The sequence below is a fragment of the Mizuhopecten yessoensis genome, unplaced genomic scaffold (assembly GCF_002113885.1).
Source record: "Mizuhopecten yessoensis strain PY_sf001 unplaced genomic scaffold, ASM211388v2 scaffold3645, whole genome shotgun sequence".
Classification (NCBI taxonomy): Eukaryota; Metazoa; Mollusca; class Bivalvia; order Pectinida; family Pectinidae; genus Mizuhopecten; species Mizuhopecten yessoensis.
Genome location: NW_018405148.1, coordinates 337540 through 356306, shown reverse-complemented (window position 1 = coordinate 356306; position 18767 = coordinate 337540). Strand labels below are relative to the sequence as shown.

Sequence of the window (18767 nt, the reverse complement as noted above, 5' to 3'; positions counted from 1 at the left end):
ATCTGCTGTTTTTTCACCGTATTTATTATTATTGAGAAAGGATTTATTTAAAAAATAATTTATGAATCACAATTGTCACAATTGAGAACACACAATCTTGTATTTCATTTTTAATTGCACCGTTGTAGAGAGTACCGGAAGTGTTCCTTACAATATCCGGGCACTGGAATTCTTGCTGAAGTCGAAATAGGTAAAGATAAACAGGTTGATTACATAGGTGAGATAAAGTTTTAGACTGCCGTTAATTAACAGCAAAGATTCAAAAGACGGAAAATGGAACTCATATCGTTTTGCTTCGCCACAATTTAGTTTTTGTTATTTTAACGGCGAAATTAACATGCTTGACAACAGAAGAGCGTCACCAGTAACCAAAACTGTCAAAAACTGAAACAGCGAAAGTTTTCTACCGTATCATAAAATTGATTGTATTGTGTCATGTTTACTGAAATATACCACTCTTTATCACTGAACATGTCCATTATCTCTCACCAAGAATGTACTAAATAGACGTTACAATCACTATCTTCAGTTCACATATAAATACTACATTGCAGGGTGTCGGGTCGTTTCGCCCTAAATCCTGTTCGTCCGGGTCGTTTCGCGCTTGGTTGTTTCGCTTTTTATTTGTTTTTACAGTAGGCTATACCCCCAGTCCTTACATGGTCAACAAGATCTGTAAATACATGTAATGCGACAGTACCCAAAATGGATCACCAAACTATCATACTCTTCATTCATTGAAAATTCAGAGAATGAATTATATTATTTTATTGTTGCAATAGAAGAAGAATATCGAAATATTTAAAGAACCCTCTGACGTCACCAATTAGTGTTTCCGTTCTTTTTGCAATGTCAGTATCCAAAACAGATAAGGGACAGCTTGAATTTTGCTATATTTTTCACTTTAAATGAACATTTCTCTCGGCGATTAATTACATATGTGCTCTCTCACCCTCCGCAATATTACCTTAATTGGAATCTAGCAGTGTATGACATACAGATTTTAAACAAAACAAAATTCATGGTTCTCTCGTGCGCCATTTAAAAAAAACTAGATTTTGAGTTGGAAATACGTCTTCTGATGCTATTTGAACTTAAAAATATATAATTTAAGCAAATTTTTTATTGTAATAACATAACTGTTGACACAATTATTGATTATTAATTATTTTTGTAAAGAGTAATCTGATTTGGGTACTGATCTTATTTGGGTCCTGCAGCCTCCTTAGCTTAAACATGAAATTCTTCCGACAGCACAGTAGTCTAATGGTAGGATGTGTATGCCGAGCTTGTGACCGAAGGGTTGCAGGTTCAAGTCATGGCACGGCATTATATGTATGTTGTATCTTTAAGCAAGATACTTTACTCCGCTTGTTCCAGTCTACTCAGCTGTAATAAGTATGTGGTTGGGCAGTACTAGAATATTGTTGAATGCTAGCTGTGTATGCCAAAATGGCAGCACCCGCTGTATGCTCTCCAGGGAGTTCAGAAAGATATTGGCTGGTTGCAAAGGCCCTATAACCACGGATAATAAATTGTGAGTCGCTTTGAGACCTACGAGCTAGGTTGTGATAGAGCGGTAACTTAATAATTATAAAAAAAAGATATTTAAAACAACCTTGTGCGAATTTGATTTACATGTAAGGACTGAAACGACCTATGGTGCGAATAGAACTTCGGGTAAAAGATCCCTGTAGAGGCTGGCCTAATTGGCTTCTACTTTACAATAACAAGTCTTCATCATTGACGTTTCTATGTCATACACTGGTTTAATAAAAGTGATTGAGAACAACTTATTTCATTGGTAAAACCACAATTTTGTTACAGCAAAGTTTTGTGTGTGTTTACTGAAATGGGTGATAAAAAAATCCTCCACGTTTTTTGCTGAGACGATAGAATCAGGTAGAGAATTCCGTTTGATAACGGTGCATATACAGAAAAAAATATTCATAGGAATTATCATATTTATTGTCGGTAATTTTCTGTAGGAGAAGATGTTTTGGTTTACCAAAGATATTGGATGGGACAGCAACTAGTTGATGACCTTTTTTGTAGAAATGAACTCATCTGAAATATATGAATATGAAGAGTTTGCCAATGTCTTTTTCCCTGTCTAGTTGTTCCATTTTTCCATTCCTGTTAATTTGGCGCCCAACCAAATGAACCCACAGAAGATAGTGTTGGGTCTGGTGTCCCTTCTGGGTTGAAGACTTGTTAAAGTAGGGTGAAATATATATATATATAAATCAAAACTGGTCTGGGTCTCACTGGTGACCAGGCCTAGGTACCGGTAATTGCATCTTCTAAATTGGTTTGGATGTCTTCTAGAGTTTTGCGGATACAAGTTCACATCCAAGTCTAGCCATTGCGTTTTTTCTTTTCCTGTTACAGACAATTTTGGTCAGTCTGTTTGAAAGATGAGTTACTTATTATAAAAGTGAAGGGGAAAAGTATGCATTAAGTATGTTTACATGAGTCTGTTGATTATATGGCTTGGAAAGTATTGAAATTTTAATTTGTGTTATAGATAATTAAATAATAGAAAGTGGGTACTATTATATAATTATAATATGTTGCTATATAATCATGCACAGAAACAGCAGTTTGGCAAACCAGCTGTTCCATGGTATATTAAGATTATGTTATTTAAGATGAGTCATTATGGTATTTATTAAATGCAGTATTGAGAAATACTTAGATGGTAAACAAACAGCAGCCTTGGATACCTGGTAATTGATTGTTGTTAAATTACATTTTGATTCTTACTTGTATTTTTTTCTGGTCATTATTTCAGGGGTTTTTCCTCATTGGCAAAATGAGTGAACAGCTGAAGTTCGTTGTCCAAGAATTAGCAAAGGAGCCATTCAACAAGAAGTATAATTTGATATCTTTTGATTCCTTGGAACAAATTCAACTTTTACAAGTTCTCAATGATGTTTTGGCAGTCGTTGATCCAAAGGTTTGTATTTCCACCTCACTATTGAATTACATACCCCCAGTAGTTGAATGGGTAAGACAAAGAAGATGTTTGGCTGGCTCCAGAGAGAAACAGTAGCCTAATTTACGACAGGGAATATTTGATTAGGACTGTGTGATCATTTACTAAAATAATATATTGATTCCTATACTTTGATGATATAGTGTATTCTGTAAATAGTACCGTATATAAATGTTGGTGAATGGTCACATTTGTATTTTCTTCTGTATGTTCATCACAGCAAACATCTGCACCAATCAGTAACATTTGTAAATCTATAACACCAGTTGACATTTTAGCGTTTCGTAGCTAGGTATAAAAATGAGGACACAAATAATCACTTGTTTAGATAATTTGTATCAAGCATGTTTAGTAACATCTGCAATTTCTTTTCCCCCTCTAAATCATAGCTATTGTATTACACAAAATTTGGTCAATTTAAAGCATTATTTTCAAGGCAAAGGAAATGTATTAATTCCCAAAATATATTCAATGAATTTCATTTTGTGATAATTGAAAAGTTGAAAGTTTGACGAATATAGGTACATGTAGACAAGCAAGTATTGTCAGGACATATTTTATTTTGATTACATGTTAAATGTATTGAATTTAATTAATTTTCTTTCAGGAAATGGATTTGGTAACATTATTCCATTCATTTATTATATAATTAAAGTTGATATTATCTGTATTCCAGATGATGTTATTTTTATTTGATTATTGAAATTTTGATGTTCTGTACTAACTTTGAATGATTCCTTTTAAAAATAGAAAAATTTCACAGCTGTTGATTATAACCTTAAGTATGTTGCTCAAACAGATTAAAGTCTACACAATGATTGATTTCTGTAAAAACACAATCTGAGATGGAAATTGTTAATTTATATGTATGTATTCATAGAATTTAGAAAAGTTTGTCCAAAACATTAAGACTTAATATCTCCCGGATTGAGTTGTTTTCTCTTCTTTTCATTTGGTTGGTAATTTGAACATCTACATGGTATGCATGCAACATATAAATCTTAATATCTTTTTATTGTTGTTAAAGTTTACTCTTTTTTTCTGCAGTGAAACCAGTTTGGTTTCATTTTGGTACTTCTGTTGAGTTTAATCACCTCAGTGTCTTGTGTACGCAATGTGAACTATTTAGCAATACTGGTACTCGGTAGACATTAGACTATCTTCTGGTTATGAATATATATATGATGTTATTAAAATTATGTCCTATATTAATTTAACTAAACCTGTAGTGGATGGTTGGAAATACATTGTACGTTATACCAATTAGATAGCCATGAACATTTTGGATTGTTTCTTAGGCCTGCAGCCTACTTCTGTTAAAGGTGAAGATCTGATTTCCTTTTTGCAAATTTGTGTCTTTGATGATTATCAAGTACCTGGAATTTAATTATTTATTATTTACCTCACAGCATAGTTATGACAATACACCAGAAAGTGAAAAATTAGGGGTAGCTGATTATTAGAAAATGTGTTGTGATGCAAACACAGGTGGGGGGCTGGCAATAATTTCTAAATTCACTTAAAAGAAAAAGAAGAATTTTTTTTCTATGTATAGCTAAAGTTATGCACATTTACATTTATAGAATATTTCTTCCTTTTTACAAGGTAAATTATGAAGGGTGTAAGCTAGTGAGTGTCTGTAATGGGGAGTTAATTATAATTAAAATGTTAATTTAACTTTCACCTTCTTATGAATATTTTTAGCAACAAATTGACATTCGAGAAGAGAGCTCAGACCAAACAGCCATCCGTATATTCCACATGCTGAGAGTGCTGAAGTACAAACCTCCAACAGAGTAAGTATCAGTAAAACATGTCTCGGATTTTCTACAAAATGCCTGTTTCTTCAGAACTCAATTTGAACCGTTGAAACTGAAATTTTTTCTGACCCATAACTCCGAAAGGCACAATCATTTATGTGAATACAGTATTTATCCGTAAATAAACCTACGTCTTGCAATAAGCATACTCTCATCGACTCCATTTTAGAAGAAATGCCAACAAATGCTGCTTCATTACTCGATAATAATCCTACACCCTACTTAGGGTCAGTATTTAATAACCTACTATTAGCCGTAAACTTTGGCAAGAGGGCTTATTTACACCAAATTTTAAAACCTTATATTTCTAACAAAAAAGATATTTAGAATATTTGAACTCTGAAAAAAAACAATTAAAAAGAAAACTTTCAAATCAAGTTATGAAAACCTTTATTTACATTGGCATAAGTATCAGATTCTAGGAAAGAGGCTAGACAGAAAATAGCTGCCAATGCAATAGCCCAAAGGATAGATTACAAAACAGGAATTGCTTATAGATTTCAGCAAGAAATTCATTAATCACATTTCAAACTTGCAGTTAGATCTTGTTAAAAACCTGATATATTTTAAACTTTGTGAATTTGCATTTTAGTTTTAAAACTTTTAAGTCAAACTCTTTGTTTTTGTTTGAATAGTTGTATGTATCACTAATACTGACTGTTTATGTTAATGTTACAGAGATGTGTAAGTACCAAAATACCATTCCATGGTGTTAAAAATGCTTTACCTGTTGCACTGTAGATAGTTGTGTGGTGGGTGCTAATTATAACAGCTGTGTTATATTGTGTTAATATCACTGTTGTTGATATTGAGCTTGACCAGGACACTTACCTAACCGTAGTACATGTAGATCAATATGTATCAGTGGTTGTCTATAGCTAACACCTTATTGATGGCTTGTAACTGAGTTTAATGTCATTGTTGTGCTTGGCCAGGACACTTACCTAACAGGAGTACATGTAGATCAATTTGTATCAGGGGTTGTCTATAGCTAACACCTTATTGATGGCTTGCACTGTAGATAGTTGTGTGGTGGGTGCTAATTATAACAGCTGTGTTATATTGTGTTAATATCGCTGTTGTTGATATTGAGCTTGACCAGGACCCTTACCTAACAGTAGTACATGTAGATCACTTTGTATCAGTGGTTGTCTAACACATTATTGATGGCTTGTAACTGAGTTTAATGTCATTGTTGTGCTTGACCAGGACATTTACCTAACAGTAGTACATGTAGATCAATATGTATCAGTGGTTGTCTATAGCTAACACCTTACTGATGGCTTGTAACTGTGTTTAATTTCATTGTTGTGCTTGACCAGCACACTCACCTAAGAGTAGTACGTGTAGATCAATTTGTATCAGTGGTTGTTTATAGCTAACACCTTATTGATGGCTTGCACTGTAGATAGTTGTGTGGTGGGTGCTAATTATAATAGCTGTGTTATATTGTGTTAATATCACAGTTGTTGATATTGAGCTTGACCAGGACACTCACCTACCAGTAGTACATGTAGATCAATTTGTATCAGGGGTTGTCTATAGCTAACACCTTATTGATGGCTTGCACTGTAGATAGTTGTGTGGTGGGTGCTAATTATAATAGCTGTGTTATATTGTGTTAATATCGCTGTTGTTGATATTGAGCTTGACCAGGAAACTTACCTAACAGAAGTACACGTAGATCAATTTGTATCAGTGGTCGTCTAACACATTATTGATGGCTTGTAACTGTGTTTAATTTCATTGTGGTGCTTGACCAGGACACTTACCTACCAGCTGCCGTAATACATGTAGATCAATTTGTATCAGTGGTTGGCTAACACATTATTGATGGCTTGTAACTGGGTTTAATGTCATTGTTGTGCTTAACCAGGACACTTACCTAACGGTAGTACATGTAGATCAATATGTATCAGTGGTTGTCTATAGCTAACACCTTATTGATGGCTTGTAACTGAGTTTAATGTCATTGTTGTGCTTGGCCAGGACACTTACCTAACAGAAGTACATGTAGATCAATTTGTATCAGTGGTTGTCTAACACATTATTGATGGCTTGTAACTGTGTTTAATGTCATTGTTGTGCTTGACCAGGACACTTACCTAACAGAAGTAGATAGTTGTGTGTGATAGTCCTATACAATAGCCCTGTAACGCTATACTTAAATCAAGCTTGACATTTAGGGTGTTGAGTCTTAGTGCTGTATAATTCAATGTCGAAAGTTACATACACGCCAGAAGTGAAAGTTAGTCTTGTCTTGCAAGACTGTGATAGTCAAGGGTCAATATGAAAGGGGAAGATCTGAAACTAGTATTTTCATAGAATGTATATGTATAATGCTGTGTACATAAGAAAAGAGAGAAAAAAAACCCAGAAAATGATTTTTTCCCCGTGTACCAGATTCCAGGTATGCAATTGAGGTTTTGTTTGGCCGTATATGTATAGGAGTGATGTTTGAAGATTTCATACAGGAACAAATTATATAGCTTTTAAAGAAGTCATAAATTAAGTATTTTTCAGTACATTTTATATGTATATGATTCAAAACTGCCTGTGTGGCGTGACTGTAAATTTCTGCATGCCTTGTCTTTAGTGTCGAACATATTGTTTACTGCTTACAAACTAACAGCACTAGCCTTAATCAGTGTACTAGTATTGTGACGTTACTTTGAAGAGTTTGGCTATTTCTCTAATTAAGACACAATGATATGGAAGAGAGAATGGCTTTGCGGTAAGTATGCAATGTTTTGTTTAGGATTCAACGAGGGAAAGTTTTGAGAGATTATGTTACATTTTGTTACAGTTTTGTTTTGTTTGAACATTCCTACAGTGGAAGTTTGATAACAGGAGATGTCAGAACAAATTTGGAAGTAGTAATCATGCATTAAGAAAATAAACATTGTTCAAAGTTAAAGGTATCTAAATATGTATACAATGAATATTTAATTTTGCACTTTAAATATTGCGATATTATGATAATGCTAATTGAAGTTTTTATTGCATATATATTGTGATTATGCCAACTCATCAATATGCTAATCTGTTAAAATTTCATATGATACACAAAAATTGTAGTCTGCTAAATAAGTCCTTTTTTATTTATATGGTATTGATTTCAAAGTTCCACTGCAAACTGTCTTTATGTAAATTGCCTGTGGCGATTCTTTTTTATTTAATTTTTGAGTTTTCTTACCATAATTGACAAGAAGAAACAGGCTGCTCTGAAGCGCCACCAATAAGTTTACTCATCAATATGCTAATCTGTTAAAATTTCATATGATACACAAAAATTGTAGTCTGCTAAATAAGTCCTTTTTTATTTATATGGTATTGATTTCAAAGTTCCACTGCAAACTGTCTTTATGTAAATTGCCTGTGGCGATTCTTTTTTATTTAATTTTTGAGTTTTCTTACCATAATTGACAAGAAGAAACAGGCTGCTCTGAAGCGCCACCAATAAGTTTACTGTACAATAGTATTTACCCGGTAATAAGCTCTGAAGCGCCACCAATAAGCTGACTGTACAAAAGTATTTACCCGGTAATAAGCTCTGAAGCGCCACCAATAAGCTGACTGTACAAAAATATTAACCCGGTAATAAGCTCTGAAGCGCCACCAATAAGCTGACTGTACAAAAATATTTACCCGGTAATAAGCTCTGAATCGCCACCAATAAGCTGACTGTGAATTCGAACAAATTACAACATGCATGGCCTTGGGGCCCTCCTAAATGTACATGACACATATATACATGCCTCACGAATGTACACTCGAGGTCACTTAGTGCTGTCTACTGCTTTTACATTTCTTACTTCCATTCAATTAAGTAATGTGAAGAGAAACACTGAATACATTTTAACAAATCAATTGCACTTTTCTTGCAGCACTTTAGTGTTAAATATTATATGAATAATGATAATGGTATATGTCATCCTGTAAATTTAGTTAATATTTTTAAAAAATGTTTATGTTGCCAGGTAGTAATTGTACTTCAATTAACTTTAATTTGTGAAAGAGGAGGATTATACCAGATGTAAAGTGTTAAGCCGTATTTAATACTTAAACATTGACGACTAGATAGGTTTGATAGATGTTGCAATTTGTAATTTGATTTATAGGGAAAAAACCTCGGAAAATCAGTTGATTTATATATTAGGAATCTAGACTACTTAAACTAAGATTATTGTTTGAAGTTGTTCTAACCCCTTAAAATTGTTTTAAAATCATAGGTCTGCATTTCGTTCTGGAATAGTTCAGGGAGACAAGTTTGTGATTTATCCGATTCTGGAATGGCTGTTCCGAAGAATTCCAGAGCTGAAAAAGAGGGCATATCTGGCCCACTTTCTTTTCAAAATTGATGTTCCAGCCGAAATCATGCAGGAGGATCAGATACCCGAACTGTATTCCCAGGTAAAACCCGAACTGTATTCCCAGGTAAAACCCGAACTGTATTCCCAGGTAAAACCTGAACTGTATTCTCGGGTAAAACCCGAACTGTATTCCCAGGTAAAACCCGAACTGTATTCCCAGGAAAAACCTGAACTGTATTCCCAGGTAAAACCCGAACTGTATTTCCAGGTAAAACGGGGCTCAGCGCGGAGGATATACAAACTTACAAGTTTACAAGCGTTTCTACATTTTTTAATGAATTTTCCTGATGTCAATTAGATATATACTATTGAAAAGGAAATTTGCAGTATAAAGATCATTCATTTATTTCTCTCTCAATATTTTCAGCACTTTCTTTTGCAGTTTATAAGAGATGATGGGTTATTCATTGAAAATCAATACCAAACTCTGAGACTACAAAATTGTTTCTGCAACCAAAATGCAGTTGTCATGTCTTGAAAACTGCTTACTGGAAAATTTTGAAAAATGGAAGCGAGAGAAATATGGAGACCATTATTTATTTATGACACAATTTTGATTTATAGGACAAAATAGACAGAGGAGAATTCAACGATAAATATAGAAATGTATGAATCATAGAGCAGAAAAAATCACTCTTAACCTTTAAGATGGCAGAAGACTGTAGTGTAATATGGTATTTTGATTCATTGTTGATGGACTATTTTATATATAAGTATTAAAAATGCAGGTCTGATATCAATTGTCTGATGCATTTACGAAACTGTCTACAAGTTAGGGAACTGTCGAAATAATTGGATTAAACTTGGTCTCTTTAAATTTCCTTGACCTGATGTTTTCTCCAAAAGGAAAATTGTGTAGAATGAGGATCTGTTATATATAAAACAATGGTAAAATTAGTGAAAATTATATTATGATGTAGGAACATGTTCATGTGCTATTTTTTATTAAAATAATGATGTACTTTTTTGTATAATGTTAATTATTTTTTATTAACTTGTTTGGTATTTAGTATGAAGAGTTGATGGAACAATTCAAAGATCTGCACAAACAGTCTGACAATCTCAAGAATTCTGGCTACAACACGGCGGAAATCAGAAAAGATATTTCTAACATGGAGGATGAAAAAGAACAGCTGAACAAGAGGATAGAACGTCTCAAGAGAAAGGTCTGTTGTTAGGATTTCAAATAATACAAATCTGCATAGTTTAAAAAATACAAATTCTAAAACGTATTTTCATATAACCTCTGTGTTTTGTAGTTAATATGACCTTGCACTGTAATATATAGATCAAATGAATGTGATATTTCATCTATGTGGTACATTTTTAATACATATATATACATATGATCTGAAAAAAAGGTTGTTTGATATATTTTCAATTGTGATTTAAGACTGATTTTAGCAAGCTGAATTAAAAATCTTTTAATAGAATTTTTTTCATGAATTCAAAAGTAAGACATAATGTATTTTGCACATACTTTAAAATATCTGGTTTGCATCTAATTTGTTTTTATCTGTAAAATACTACATAGATAAATATCTGAAACATACATTTTTTCATTGAAAATCCTGAAAAGGATGTAAACATTATTGAAATTTAAATTACATTAATACATTATGTTTGTGTTTGCAGGTTGAGTCTCATCCTAACTCTCAAACCATGATGAATGTGGCTAGAAATCTCCGCATGGAGAGAGACAGAGAAAAGAAACTAGCAGAGCAACGCCAAGAACAGTCTACACTGATACAGCATGAGGAGCAAAAGATACGGCGGTTACAACAGCAGCTTCATGACACCCGTCAGGCAGGCGTGGGGGCCACCCCTCAGAGCCTACTACAGAGACTAGAGGAGGAGACCAGGACCAATAAGTACATCGTCACAGAGAGGCTTCCCAAGGACCTACTGGCGCGCAAGAAAACACTTCAGGACTTGCAGAAAGTGGTGGCAGAACCGGCGATGGGACAGTCAGACCTAGATCGACTGTTAGGACAGGTGTGTAGTTAACATCTCGAGGCCAATTATGAGATGATACATTCCAAACATGGTAAACATAAGTGTTGAACTGCTTTCATTAGGCATTCATATGTGATTATAAATACCAAATGGAGAAAGACAAATCTAACAAGAAGCCCTAGCAGGCTTCATTCAATGTGCCTTTGTCCAGGTGCCATCCATAGTGCCCATGAAAACCCTTCGGTGCTTACATACACTTATAATGACTATGTTCCAATTACGGATGTTGAACTTGCAAAAAAAGCAAAACACCAAGAAAAATGTTGTCATTCTCAAAATAGTTCAATTCATAGTTATTCATATGATGAAATAGTTTTGTCATGATTGTCAACTTGAATATTAAGAGTCAGTGTAATTAATTAGGGAAAAGCAAGAATCAAGTTGTTTTAAAAATGCATATACTATCTTCAAAATGATTGATTCAGTGTTTGCTTACAGCAATTTGCAGATTGATTAGTAATGAGTTCAAAATTCTAATCTCTACCCACAATAACTCAAATTTCATTTACCAACCTATTCCAGAAAAGTACCATAATGAGCAATTCTTTTTTCAGAAAAGAGAAAAATTGAGAAAAAATCCCATGACTGATGTGAATTGAAATTTTATCTGGCAATGAGCTTTTTAATGTTAATGTCCGTTTTTCTTGTCCTTGTAGATTCAAGAGTTGAACTCTGAAATAAATCAGCTGATTGAGAAGAGAATGAGAACTGGGGACCCAACAGATGATAAATCTTCACTATTCAAACAACAGGTATGTAACTTGTTTATAATTAAAAAATAATCTTTTCTTATATGATATAGCACATTGCATTTGTTACTCCCCACATATATGTAAATATAAGGTGAATGTTTCATCATTTTGTATATTTGGGTGTAGAATAGATGCAGGTCAGTGTATTTTGGAGTTGATGTAACATTTACACTTCAAAAACAAAACGTTTATGAAAAGTGGCTTATAGAACATGTTAATTGGTAGATATGTGTACAGCGAAATGTGGCTAATAGAACATGTTAATTGGAAGATATGTGTACAGAGAAAAGTGGCTAATAGAACATGTTAATTGGTAGATATGTGTACAGAGAAATGTGGCTAATAGAACATGTTAATTGGTAGATATGTGTCAGAGAAATGTGGCTAATAGAAAATGTTAATTGGTAGATATGTGTACAGAGAAATGTGGCTAATAGAACATGTTAATTGGTAGATATATGTACAGAGACTCGTGGAAAGGAAAGTGGTAAGAGTGCTGTTGGCATACAAATAAGATTGTAATATCCCTGTCATTTCATTGGAGACATATAGTGTTATTTCATGCTTGTCCTGTCCTGTCCCGTTATGTCACCATTTTATTTTGTTCTGTGATTTGATGATACACTACTTCTCTCCCATACAGGCAGCCATTATTGCTCACAAGAAAGAGGCTGCTGTGACCATGTACCGGGAGATTCGGGAGGATTACAGCCGCTGTATGCAGGAGATGGATCAGAAACGTGAAGTGGTGAAAGAATCTGGCGGAGGAGAGGTGTTAAAAGGCGAAGATGTAAGTATTTTTACTCTGGAGGTGAATTATTCTGAAATAGGGAGAAATTGTTTTTCAATCATCAGTCAAATGCTTTAATTTGCTTTATGATTTATTCGATACGTTACTGTCGCATTACTCTGCTATATATGCAACTGATAGATAATGGAATACTGAATTGAATTTCATTTAACCCTTTCACCCCTATGTAACTTTAGTAGAATCTACCATGCGTTGGTATGGATGAGTCCATTATGGTCTACAGTGGTGAAAGGGTTAAGGTAAGCATATTATAAAAATTGATATCACAAAAGAAGGATTTAAAAAATAACTGTATTGTAATGATGTCAATAACTGTACAGTTTTATATTTATTTTGTTTTCAGTTCAAGAGATATGTAAACAAGTTGAGAAGCAAGAGCACAATTTATAAGAAGAAGAGACAGGAGATTGCAGAGCTAAGAGCCGAATACGGGGTATTGTCACGTACAGAGGAAATTCTACGTAACAGAGACGAGAACATCAACCAACAGCTGGTTAGTCTCGTTAAGGTCACAAAGTATAGGAACGTTAACTTTGTTGAGACGAAGTTGTCCTCTTGTAACGGAGCATATGCCATTATACGTAACATACGCTTATACTTTACAAAGGGATACTCAACCTTTAACAATAAATAAAGTAGCCAAAATCAATATTTCTTATTGTGGAGGGAAAAAAGGCGAAAGCTAAACTGTTGCTAAAATTTCCCTGTAAACAGTGATTGGTATGAACTCACTCATCGTCAACTGATTATCCTTTATAAATGATCACCAGAACAATACTTAGTCTTAAAATTTGATAAAATGTGAATTTTGTGTTCAATTTGACAGGAGTTAGTCGAGAACAAAAAGGGCGTTGCTGGTTATCGTCAGACACAAGATGAGCTAGAGAAGGTGTCTAGTGTAAAGAGTGGTTTGGACGATCGTAAAGGGAAGACTCTGGAGGACATCTCTGACATGGTACAGAGGCTGACCCGGAGGATTGCCGAGAAGAAAACGGCACTAGCACCCATTATAAAAGAACTGCGTCCTATGAGACAGAAGTCACAGGTAACTCATTTATTACATTTTTGCCAGTGAAATATCGAATTCTATTTACTTGATAAAACTGATATTTTTCACACTTTGACAAATGTCAAAAGTTATATTTTCACAGTGTGAAAATATCGCTTTTCGGTATTGACCAATAATAACTGTATCTTCTATTCGCTGCATTCAAAGGCAACGGTTTTTATATTCAGATTTGAATGAAGCGACGGTAGAATAAGTGGTTGTTATGGTAAATGTTTGGTACACACACTTAAGTATTTACATAAATATACAATTAATAACATTTTATAAGCAATCATACCAGAAAATAGCAGAAAACGTTGGAATTGCGTTTAGTATCCCATTCAAAATGGCGTGCCGCCTTGTTGTCAAGCGTGACGTCATAAGAATATGGCGCTAATTATTGCGCTTCTGATTCCCACCCTTTTTTAACGCATTACATTTTTCATGTTTTATGCTTTAAAAATGTAGTAAATAGAAAATTTAATGGTGTCTTTAGTAATAACAAATATATTTCACTCGTGTGGCTAATATTTTGATATTTTTCTCTTCTGCTGCACATTCATGAAAAATATCGAAATATTAGCCACACTCGTGAAATATATTTGTAATTCCAGAAGATACCCTAAAATATCCGCTATATACAAAATCATGTAATAAATAGTAGTGACTTTGCTTGTAGCAAGATACATGATGACAAATGTTAAATGTTAAAAGGCTTTACAATCAATCTTATGTTATAAAAATTAGATGAAAATGAACAGAATTAGGTCACAAACATCCTAGTTATAAACATGACAATCCTATTATGTGGTAAAAGGTCATTTGTTTATTTGTTTGTGTACTTGTTGGCAATGAAAAAACCCTCAATACTATTGTAGTGTCAGGGGTACTCCTATAACATAAGAGGGTGCTGGTCGGCCTTTTTTCTATCTGATATGATTTTGCCGACAGCGACGCGACTGTAACACTGCGCCTGTCAAAAGTATCTGGCCTTGTAAACCTCCATCACTGTTGAAGTAGTGTCTCAGGTACCTGAAGGTCAGGCAGTCCTACGATGTATATTTTGATGTTTGGCTTTAATCACAGTATTTAAGGTAACATGTTTGTTTTTATGTGTTAGGAACTAACCGGCAGGCATGAAGAAAAGAAACAGGCATACGACACAGCAGCAGCAGGCCTAGAGAGTAACATGTCCAAACTAGAGCAGGTCAGTGGATGTGGAATGTATGGGGTTTACAAATGGATTTTATGTAGAATGTGATCTCAAGAAGGATTTGATTTTTTAAACTGAAATCCATATCTTGTATATCTGTTTTTTTGTATCCCTACTAAAGTATGAGAGGATATAGGATTCCGCTCGTACTTACGTACATATTTCAGATTACTGCATGAAAGGTCAAGGTTTCTGTTAATGTTTTTTGAAAAACTTGGTCATCACTCTAGTGATCGACTTCATTCCTCTATGCAATTTCATGAAACTTGATACAAGTGTTTGGTAAGGCAATATCTAGAACAAGTTTGTTTTTTAGATTACTGAGTTTAAGGTCAAGGTCACTGTTACTATTTTTAGAAAAACTTTGTCATCGCTATACCGACTTCATTCCTCGACGAAATTTCATGAAACTTGATAAAAGTGTTTGGTATGGCAATATCTAGAACAAGTTTGCTTTTTAGATTACTGAGTTTAAGGTCAAGGTCACTGTTACTATTTTTAGAAAAACTTTGTCATCGCTCTAAAGACTTCATTCCTCGACGAAATTTCATGAAACTTGATAAAAGTGTTTGGTATGGCAATATCTAGAACAAGTTTGGTTTCAGGTTACTGCGTTAAAGGTCAAGGTCACTTTTACTATTTTTAGAAAAAACTTTGTCATTGCTCTAGCGGCTTCATTACCTCTTGCATATGTCACAATGTGTAAATACAAGGGGATTTGTATCACTTGTGATGCCTTGTTCATTTTTGTTTTGTTTCATACAGACTACCAATATTAAAAGTTTTTTCATAAATATGAATTGGTAATTGTCAAATGATTTCTATGATGTATTTCACTAATTTTCCTGCTACACATGCATCCAGTGTTTACTTAGTTGTGTTGGCAGCAGGCTATCTGTAAGGAGAATGATCATTAAAAATTCACAGGAGCAGATTTCAGTATTATTAAAACTTAACATCATAATCAGACATCATGTGGAATTAGAATGATAAAAGTCAAGTTTGTAAATTTTGAGGCAGATACACACTGCACAGTTTTGTTTATACTGTCAGAACACACTAACACATTGTCAAATAATGCAATATTTGTAATGTTAAAATGAAATTCATGTGTTATCTCCCTTTATATTCTTAAATTTGCTTTAAGGATCCCCGTACCACTGCCAGAGACTGTAACTAAATATTTGTTTACTGCCTTTTTCCGGCATGGCTATGGTTTTGGTAGGCCATAAAGCCTATGTTGCTGGAGAAATAATAAAAATAAAAGTGGGACTGGGATCTTTAAACATCTTTAAACAAACTTTTCTGCACTGTATGATAGGTTTTATTGCTTTTTATATAAACCCTTTTTGGCATTTGTATCATAAATTAAGTTTAAAATGTCATGAGCAATAAAAAATCGCAATCTGAATTATTCTGTCCCGACAGAGAAAAACAATTTGAAAAAACAATACTTCTTCCCTAAAATTTTGTCTATTTCAAAAATATATATCCCTGTCTTTGATTATTGTTATGTTGGACAAAAACGTTTAAGTTCATCGACAGTTGAGAAAAATGAGACCAATTAGAACTAAAACAAGCTACTTATTCATTTTCAGGAAGTGCGTGCGTACCGGGAGGAGGTGACACAAGACGAGGGTCGATACCACTATCTAAACTGTATGATAAACATGTTAGAAATTCAGCAACAGAAGGTTGCAGAGGAAATGAAGGCCTACACATCCGCCGACCCCTATGCCAGGAAAAAGACATTCAGGTATGGACACATTGGAACATATGATTAGATGCTTAGACCTAGATTTAATGTCTCCTTTGTGTTCAAGTTTCTGGATCTAGTGTTTGATGTTTTTTAATGTTTGTGTTTTGTTACACAACCAAATTATCAAGGATGTTTTTTAAGATTATCTGAGATCAAGCTAGACAGCTGCATTGTAAAAAGAATTCAAAGCACTTGCTTAGGGCAATGAGGCATCGGTACTTAGTTATACATATATATATGTAACTGTCTGAGTACTGAAATAATGTTACATGTTTTTTTATTTGTCTAAACAGATATGACTGCCATATAAATGTAGATGAGAAAGTATTTAAGAAGAAAATATAATGAATTTAAAGGGTAAAGCTATTACAGCTCAAATGTTGAATGATTTTTCACTGTAAAATGACCAAGTTATCTCCCTTCCATGAATCAGGCTTTTGCATTAAGGAAACCACAATCATTGTATATAAATTTTAAATTTCATAGAATCGATGAATTTGGACTTTTTAAAAATGAAAGATCATGAGAATAAACGATAACAAAATGTCTTAAATGATGCCTAGATATGAAGAATGAGAACTCACTTCTGCTAAGTATAATTAAACAGTTATGATTCCAATTTTTATTCTTTGCTCATTTAACCATTTTAAATTACAGAGATATATTCCAAAGAAAGATTCAAGAACAGGAAAATCTAGGCAAAGGATTACGGGAACAGCAGAAAAGTGTCAGAGAGAGCCAGGTTCCCAGTATGCGACAGATGAAGATGTGGAAAGATGTCCAGCGCCTGATGGAATGTAAACAGCGATGTTTTGATCAGACTGGTGGCTTTGCTGGGTCTGCTGGTGTTGGGTACGGGGAGGCACCACCAGCTATGCTGGAAGAGGATAGACTCGTAATGTGAAAGTGACATTTGCATCATAAAATTCTATTGATAGCTGTTGTATTTTCAATATCAAACGGTGAAATACGGAGTGTAGAAATTTTACTTCTAAAAAGCATGGAGTTTTTTCCTGTTCATTTGACTGACTTAAATTCAACAGATGTAGTGCATTGAGTTTATAATGTATTGATGATTATACTTATTACTACAGGAACATTCCAAGATTGTTTTGTCAACTTTTCCGTCCAAATAAACTGTATATATGTTTTTTTTGTGTTCATTGTTTTATATATACTGTATTAAAAACAAATGTATCAAGTTCATCCTTTTTTTGAATAGAACCCTGTCTTGTCAACACATTGTATGTTCAACAAATGTTTTATTCAAAATGCAATACACATTAATTAGTACGATTGTTCACTTGCGTTGATCAAGCTCTCGAGAACTAATTGCGGGAAATACATGTAACCAGGATGAATATATTTTATGGACAACAATAAAGTGAGATAAGATGAAAGTTATTTCTACTCGAATACATTGTTCTTGAGAAGCATAATTCTATGGAAAAACTAATTCACTGATGATTGCACCTCTTAACTAATTGTTCCAATGATATATCATCCAATTGTGTACTTTTGTGATTATTTTAAATCTTGCTTTTGAAAGCAAGTATTATCTCGCAAAGATGGTATTTCACAGTTTTGCATTCAGGCTCCATTTCAAAAAGTCTGTTCAAGCTTTTTATGATGTTGTCGGCATTTCTTTTTCATTCCTGACCAATGAGTACAAAATCCAACACAGACATGTCAGTCTGAACACTGTTATCATCACCAAAAAATCTGATTTTGGTCTCACTGATAGATATTTCGTAGTTATAAACCAGGTAAACATGGGACTCTCCATGGAGTAAAATGTCCGACTATTCCGTTATTGGTTTTGGTAACGATTAGCTGTCTTCAGACCGAGTAAGTGGCTAACTGTTGACAACATGTATCAACTTGTGTGTGTTCCACTGCCAGATTATCATTTATGAAAAATACATACTTGAGCAGTTCTCAATTATGGTTCATGAGCTTGATTTCCTTTAACTTCTG

General features: G+C 33.8%; 1 protein-coding gene across 7 annotated transcripts; it reads left to right on the top strand.

Moving 5' to 3' along the window:
- Positions 1–134: 134 nt before the first annotated feature.
- LOC110447891 (intraflagellar transport protein 81 homolog) lies at positions 135–17940 on the top strand. Of its 7 annotated transcripts, none has more exons than XM_021493859.1 (15): positions 135–190; positions 2795–2959; positions 3606–3617; positions 4703–4794; positions 7520–7552; positions 9051–9231; positions 10202–10357; positions 10827–11186; positions 11864–11959; positions 12603–12749; positions 13114–13263; positions 13597–13815; positions 14939–15025; positions 16630–16787; positions 17448–17773. In XM_021493859.1, the coding sequence occupies exons 2-15, from the start codon at positions 2816–2818 to the stop codon at positions 17692–17694; spliced, it is 2082 nt and encodes a 693-aa protein (XP_021349534.1). In that variant the 5' UTR covers positions 135–190; positions 2795–2815; the 3' UTR covers positions 17695–17773. The 7 variants fall into 7 exon arrangements, with proteins under 7 accessions (XP_021349534.1, XP_021349535.1, XP_021349537.1 ...); XM_021493860.1 differs by having other exon boundaries at positions 155–217; positions 17448–17940; XM_021493862.1 differs by lacking the exon at positions 7520–7552 and adding an exon at positions 5497–5502 and having other exon boundaries at positions 155–217.
- Positions 17941–18767: the final 827 nt, after the last annotated feature.

Coding starts and splice junctions, on each gene's coding strand:
- LOC110447891 (XM_021493860.1), top strand. CDS start 2,816: ATGAGTGAACAGCTGAAGTTCGTTGTCCAAGAATTAGCAAAGGAGCCA. Junction 11,187..11,863: donor TAGATCGACTGTTAGGACAG/GTGTGTAGTTAA, acceptor TTGTCCTTGTAG/ATTCAAGAGTTGAACTCTGA. Junction 16,788..17,447: donor GCCAGGAAAAAGACATTCAG/GTATGGACACAT, acceptor TTTAAATTACAG/AGATATATTCCAAAGAAAGA.